Consider the following 7,460-nt stretch of genomic DNA (forward strand, 5'->3'; position numbering starts at 1 on the left):
TAAGTATATACTACAAATTATGAAACGTTCTAAGCAGGAAAATGTGACATATCCAGCAGGCAGCATGCAGGCCATAAAACTTTCCAGGAGAAGGAACAACATGCTCAAAGTCATGACAGCAGGAAACATTTTGGTAAGAACAAGCCACCATAAGAAGTACAGAGAGAGTACAGCACAGAATAAGGGAGCATGGAGCTTCCTGGAGAACCTGGAAGGCTATGAAAGGAAGGTGAGATATTTTATTCTAAGTTCAATGGGAAGACTTCAAAGAATACTGAATGGCATGTTGTATTGCGTGTGTGTGTGCACGCACACGTTTGTGTGTGTGTGTGTGTGTGTGTGTGTGTGTATTCAATCACTCTGGCTACAGAGTCTGAAACACCAGTTAGGAGGTCACTGAATCAACCAGGTAAAAGATGAGAGACTTGGCAAAGTGGGATGGCTGTAGAGAGGGAGAAAAGTGGATGGAGTCAAGACATACTATGGAGACAGAACTGACACCACTTACTGTGCATTGGATGTGAGCAGTGAAGAATGACTCCAGATTTCTGGCTTAAGCAAATGGGTAGAACCATTTATAGAGACAAGGGAATATAAGGAAGAATGGATTTCAAGGCTAGATCCAAAGTTCCATTTTGAACAAGCTAAATTGAAATACTTGTGATAATCCAAGTGTGGATGACAAGTAGCCATTTATATGACTTTCAATTCATATTAGAAATGTGGCTGCAGATAAAATTCGGGAGTTGTCAGCCTAAGATTATATTTAGAGCCATGGGAAAAGATGAACTCCCTGACTGAGGGAGCCCAGACAAAGAAGCTATTATTTCTAAGGGGCATGAAATGTTGTGGTCTCTCATACATCATGGACTACAACATACACTTGTTTTCTGAAGCAGCTGGAGGCAAATCTTCACCTCTGTTTTTGGCACTGCAACAGTGAACCTAAATATCTCTCCTTCCAGCAGAAATCTGACCACCTTGGTAATTGTGGGGTGCTGGGCATAATGAGTCTCAGGTCTCCTGCATGTGGGATTTATTCTCTACCCCTTTACCTCTAGTGTTAGATCCGTTCACACATGGATTGAAAAGCTTTTTTATTGTTCTAGGGCATAACAATGTTATACAAGATTTCAAGGATGGACTAGGAACAAAGATGAGGATACAAGGAAATGTAAGGGCATACAAGGTCTGTTTATTCTTAATTTTTCAATTTGTCTGAGTTCCAATGTATCCTAGGTTTGGGTGACCAGCATGCCTCAAGAACTGAGACACCAGTAGCTTTGCTTACTAAGGGTTTGCCAACATCTCTCTGTACATTTGACATGTATACTCCCCAGTAAAGAGAAGTTTGTGCTTGCTTGTCCATCCAATATGGGTCCCCTATACTAAGCTAAGTTTTTCTCCAAGCCACCTCACAATCGATTGACCTCTATGATATGCAATGCAATTATTGAAATGGATACAAAGTTACTGTCACTTTTCAACATATATGGCTGAGATACTGCAACAAGATGCAACTGCTACTTCTAGCCTGGGAAGGGGCCAAGTAAGGTACATCCTTTTTTAGAGCTCTGGCTTGAAGGAACTACACTTCTTAGTTCTATCAGCAGGGCTGTGGTAACAACTCATCCTCATCTGAAGATGCCAGAGTGTGAAACTTCAATCTGGCAAAATTAGAAAACAACAAGACTGGTGTTCTAGAAGAACCTCAATATTTGTAAGTTTACTGTTACCAATCACCTCATAAAATCTTTCATTTTGAGGTGTTTTGGTTGTTCTGTTTTGCAACTCCTTTCTGCAAAGTTTTATTGCATTTTATTCTTCTCAAACTTGATAAAATCTTTTAGGACAGTTTCTCAACATTCCTCATACAAATCTTAATTATGAGCTCAGCATTTGATCAACTAGAGTTGATCCAGTTCTGTAGCACTTTAAGTTGTAAGGCATATGAAAGCTTCCAGGTAAGAAGAATCAAAGTAGCATGAAAACCTAGTCAGTGAAGGATTATTGGATCAGCCATGTGCAGACAAGTAGAACTTCCCTCTAGGGTACAACTTCAGATCTTAGAGGTCAGGTTTTTAAGATATTTTAAAGAATGGCAATCTGATAGAATACTTGATCTATTAGATCTTCTGGAAAAGTCACAAATGTATTATGGATTCCACAGAAGAAAAAAAAATAAGGAGTGCTGTCTTGTAATGTGAGGAGATAATTCTTCATAGGTCTCTGGCATTTTGGCATATCCTGGAGTCAGAGCACTACCCACTTTTATTCCAAATTAGCCTTTCGAGGATTTATGTATGGCAAACAGCCTTGGAAGACAGAGACAGTGTCTACCTCCAGAGCAGGGAGCAGGTTTGTTCATATCCTGATGTAATAAAAATAGTGTTTTTCTGGGCCAGGGATTTAGCTTAGTGGTTCCGGCACCTGCCTCACAAGCACAAGGACCCAAGTTCGATCCCCGGTACCAAAAGAAGAAAAGAAAAAAAAATAGTGTTTTTCTTCAATGCAAAATCTAGAAAAGTATACTGTCTATTGTAAATATCAAGTTCTCTAAGCTTGGGTTCCTCCTTGTAATATAATCCACTAAATGTACAAGTATTACCTGGCTCTTTTATATCACTCTGTGGAAATTGGGATTTGAGGAGCCAATGCAAAAAATGGTGGTACTCTGGTTACTGCTATTACTCGGAGTAATAGCTGTCCTTTGTCTGACCAGCAGACTTGTTTTTGTTTTTGGAGACAGGGTCTCACTTTGTAGTGCAAGCTGGCCTTAAACTATGTAGCCCAGGCTGGCCTTGAACTTGAGATGATCCTCCTACCTCAGCTTCCCAAGTGCTGGGATTACAGGTGTGTGCCACCACGCACAGCTGACTAGCAGACTTGTGCCTTCCATCAGCACCCACACTGGGAGCCTGTTAGCTTGCAAGTAGGGTAAACTCTCAAACCTTTCACAATTCTTGACAGTCGAGGCCCTGTATTTTAGCATAGGTTTGAGAACAGTGTTAGCATTATCAAGAATTGTGTTGGAAATTTTAAACAAAACCTTCCTGACAACCCAGATAGGAGAATCCCTTTACTTCTTCAGACTGTAGACTATATGCTAATAGCTTGGATCTGGAACATCCCCCAGAGGCGTGTTACAGTTCGGTGCCCAGCCCAGGACACTATTGGGAGAGGTAGACCCTTTTGGAGGTAGGTCATCATGAAATTAGGTCATTGAGGATATGCCTTTGAAGGAGACATTGGGACACTGGCCAGCCCTTTCCTAGGGTCTCTCACTTTGCTTCCCAACAGCTTTCCTGTGCAGCACATTTCCACCTTACTGTGCTACCTGACCACAGACCCAAAAGCAGTGGGGCCAACCGATTATGAGCTGAAACCTCTGAAACCATGAGCCAAAATAAGCTATTTCCCTCATGAAATTGATCATCTTAGGTACTTCGTTATTGAGAGGAAGTTGTAGGAACAAATACAAATCTTCTTCCAGAAGTATTTCCAAAGAGTCCCAGAACTGTACAAGGATTAGAGGACAGACAATAACAGCCATCAGTAACAGTGGCCACACACAACTGGGCCAGATGTTTTCAAGAGCCAAGAACTTACCGCACAACTCCCACCAGGAGCTCCTTCCTCTCCCTTGAGTAGGTTTGGGCTCTTTCTCTCTCCCTCCTGTTGCTTCTCCTTCCTAAGTTCTTAAAATCCACTGTGTTTTTCTCATCTATGCCATCTACAATCTCATCATTTCTCTCTCCCATTCTTCTCTCCTTTCAATCAGATCATACATGGCCATCAGAATTTATACTTTCCTTGAACCCTCATCACCACAAGCAAAGGCTTCCAAACTGGGAAAACCTGATGACCGCTTGTATCTGTTTGGTGTATTGGACTTCTGCTAAGATTATTTGGACAAACAAAAGAGGGGGGAAATTAAAGGTTTTTTAAAAAAATTTTAAGCCAGGCAAAGTGGCACAGATCTGTAATTCCAGCCCTCAGGAGGCTGAGGCAGGAGGATTGCTGTGAGTTTGAGGCCAGCCTGAGCTACATAGTGAGTTCAAGTCCAGCCTGACTATGTAATAAGACCTTGTCTCGAAAAGCAAACAAACAAAAAAATTTTTTGACAAACTAGTCTGAAAGATAAACTTCAATCCCTTTAACTTATCATTCAAAGGCCTTCATAATATTGCACAAGCCCTGGTCCTCTTCCATCTCAGGATCCCTACACCTGAGCCACCCTCCTGCATCCGTATCACCATCTTACACACCTAAAACTTTCTCCATGCTTCTGCTTTCATCAAGCCTCGACACCCACAGGATTAAGTGCCAGCTGCCTAAATTGTCATTCAGCACTCTCCCTGTTCCACTCTACCCAGCTCCTTTCTGACACAAACTCTCCCCTCCAGCAAGTTTGGTCTCTCCCCGGTGTAGTGGAAAGTGGGCTTCTCTGAGTCTTCTTTGAACTTGTGTTTACACATGGCTGAGCCCTTTCTCTCTGGTGTGCATCCCCTCACCTTGGTTTTCCCCACTTTCCACCCTGAATATGTTTAACTACAATGGACAAAGCCTGTTGAAAACACTCAGTGGGGTGCGTGTGTGTGTGTGTGTGTGTGTGTGTCCCAACATATTTATAATTCCTTGAAGGCAGAAGCACCTTACTCTCTCTCCCACACTCACACACATACTCAGTTCCTGGCAGTGGCAGATCCCTGATAAATGTGAGTTGCTTCATGGACCTCAAGACACTTTCCTCTTGTTTTCTCTACCTTTCTATTTGAGAAAAACACATTTCTGATGCACCACTGCCATCTCTGACTCTTGACTCATGCTGTGTGCTGCCTCTCACCCTACTCTTCATCCTGGAATCCCCTGTGCTTTTCTCCCTTCACTGCCTATCCAATTCCAGTTTATTCTTTAGGATGCAGTTCAATTGTCACCTTCTTGTTCAACCCACGGTTCATGCTACCCTGGACAATTTTAGCAATGAGATTGATCCATTCTACATCTTAGGGCAAAGAGGAATCATAGGGGCTACTAAGGTAAGCCCTAGATGATAGGGACAGCCAGCTATACAATTTGCAAGTCCCAGGGAAAATGCAAATGTAGGACCCCTTGGTCAAATATATTACAATATAAGGGTTTCTTTTGGCGGGGGGGGGGGTCGGGTACCGGGGATCAAACTCGGGTCCTTGTGCTTGCACAGCAGGCAGCGAAACCACTGAGCTAAATCCCCAGCCCAATAAGAGTTTCTTTTTCTTGACTTGTGGTGTTGTTTGCTATTTAGTGTCATCCTAAATACAGAATAGTTAAAATTTTATATTGTCATGAATTTTACTGTTAATGTTTATATTACACAATACCAGTTTTAAATATGATATACATTTAACTCATACTGGAAACTAACAGAATTACATATTTTTACTTCATACCTTGCACATGCACGTGTGTTCATGCCAGAACAGTGGAAATGCCACACAAGTCAAATTCAAGTCTTTTTATTTCACTTCTGGATACATGCACCGACACTTTCTGCTTTTGGCTTACTGCTGAGTGAAGGAGGTCTGAAAAGAAAGGGAACTGTGAGTTGTGCAAGGTTTCCTTTCCTTCCATGTCTTCTTCAGCATAAGTGGCAGGGTGGTACAGTAAGAAAAGATCTGATAGGGTTCCTTGGTTGTTTTTGTTTCTCAAAATGCATTATTTCTATATTTGAAGAAATTTCTATTTGGCATGAAAAATGGCTTCTATGGCTGTCGAAGTTCCCACTTACTCAGTTGTAGACATAACATGTTTACCTTGCATTCAATTGCACTTAAGTCACACACTGCCACACATCATGAGTCCACCAAGTTCTGTACTCATGGGGCATCATGAGCTCTGTCAGCAGGTGGAGCAGCCAGGATTGGCAGACCACATGGGGCTCGTTCCTCCTCTGTTCATGTGCATGCCTCAATTATCCTACTGGACTTCACTTAACTAAAACCAAGATCAAAGTTGAAATTATTAAGTATTGCAAGAGGACCTCAGCAGAACATTAAGTCAAGCACAGGGCATTTCTGAGCATGTTCGTGTGTGACTATGCAGGTCACACACTTGTAAGCTGGCTCTGTCTGGAAAGCTACAGATGTCATTGAGGAGAGAAGGTGATATGATCAGGTGTCTCATGTGTGGTCTCACCTCCCACCACTTCCCTCAGATGAGTTCTTGGCTACCTGTTCCTGAAACTAGGAGATTAATATCACCCTTCCCATCCTATGACAGCTGCCATCCACTGTATGAACATCACCTGGGTCATTCCTTCACAGCCTTCCAGGCCCAGCCAGGGCCCAAGTGCGTGAGTAGGGAGGGTCAGAGGTGGGTCCGCTTCCTATAGGATATGGCGAGGGCCAGGCCTGCCCTGGGCTGCAAGGGTTCTGGTAGTGGTGTATATGGCAAGTGGCCTCTCACCCACTCCAGTTTCAAGCAGGTCCTCACATAGAGATTGCAATCTCTTGTGGAGCACCTGTCAGACATAAGTCAGGGGAAAGGCCTGTGGTAAGGGGAGATTGATTTCCCAGGACGTCCCACATCTAGACAGGGCTCACATTTCATTATGCACAAGACCCCACAAATCAGTGTCATCTGCCTGATGTTCTCTCTCCCTAGAATGCTTTCCTCTCTCCTCCCCTCACCCTCGTTTAATAGAAAATAGTAATAATAACTATCATTTATTGGGCTCTTTACAGCACTTTAGGCTGCAAGGAATGTAAGGACGGTTTATAATTCCAGGTAGATTTTGGGAGCAGAGAAAGTTCAAGAGAAGCAGAGATGGTTCCAGGTGAGGGGTTTGAGGGTGGTGGATCAAAGGTGATGGATCTGGCCCTGAGAGCTTCACAGCAATTTAATGCACCCAAGACATCTTTGTACTGTGGGAAAAGCAGGGTGGGAGGCTCTGTCCCTGAATAATGGGAACAAACTGGGAAGAGCAAACAGCAAAGAACACATTGTAACACCCTTAGCACTAGCTGGTCTGGTGCCTCCTAAGCACCTATTTTGGGTTACTTCAAGATTTTTTTTAACTTGAAGGAGAAGAGGCTGGATTTGAGCAAGCCCTATAAATCCTGTCCCGTCTTGACTTTTTTTGCTTATAAATAACTACTCTTTTGGAGGCAAGTCTCCCTCTGACTGCCGTTGTGGCTGAGAAGGGCTTCTCTAGATAGAGCTTAGAGAACCAACCCAAAGGACCCAAGATAAGAGGGTGGACGAGGCCAAGGATTTATCTCAGTGGTTTCCCCGCCTGCTGTGCAAGCACAAGGATCCAAGTTAGATCCCCAGTACCGGGGTGGGGGGCGGTGGGGGGATGGGGGGGGTGTTGGATTTTGAGCAAGTTCCCAGGGAAGCCTTTGCTTTACTGTGAGCTAGGAGCAAAGTGACTTTAAAGGGCTGTAGAAAAAGGATTCCCCGAACACCACCTCCTTTTTGTG

At 43.4% G+C, this 7,460-nt stretch overlaps 1 protein-coding gene across 1 annotated transcript in view; it reads right to left on the minus strand.

The window, feature by feature from the left end:
- The window catches only part of Hk2 (hexokinase 2), a 98,086-nt gene extending 92,544 nt beyond the window's left edge, over positions 1–5,542 (minus strand). Inside the window, exon 1 of the mRNA XM_021258253.2 lies at positions 5,430–5,542. Within this exon, the coding sequence (XP_021113912.1) occupies positions 5,430–5,438 (9 nt within the window). The 5' untranslated portion in view covers positions 5,439–5,542. The remainder of the gene's footprint in view (positions 1–5,429) is intronic.
- Positions 5,543–7,460: the final 1,918 nt, after the last annotated feature.

The sequence above is a fragment of the Heterocephalus glaber genome, unplaced genomic scaffold, assembly GCF_053883595.1.
Source record: "Heterocephalus glaber isolate CG9 unplaced genomic scaffold, H.glaber_assembly_v1.0 deba00000470, whole genome shotgun sequence".
NCBI classification, from domain to species: Eukaryota; Metazoa; Chordata; class Mammalia; order Rodentia; family Bathyergidae; genus Heterocephalus; species Heterocephalus glaber.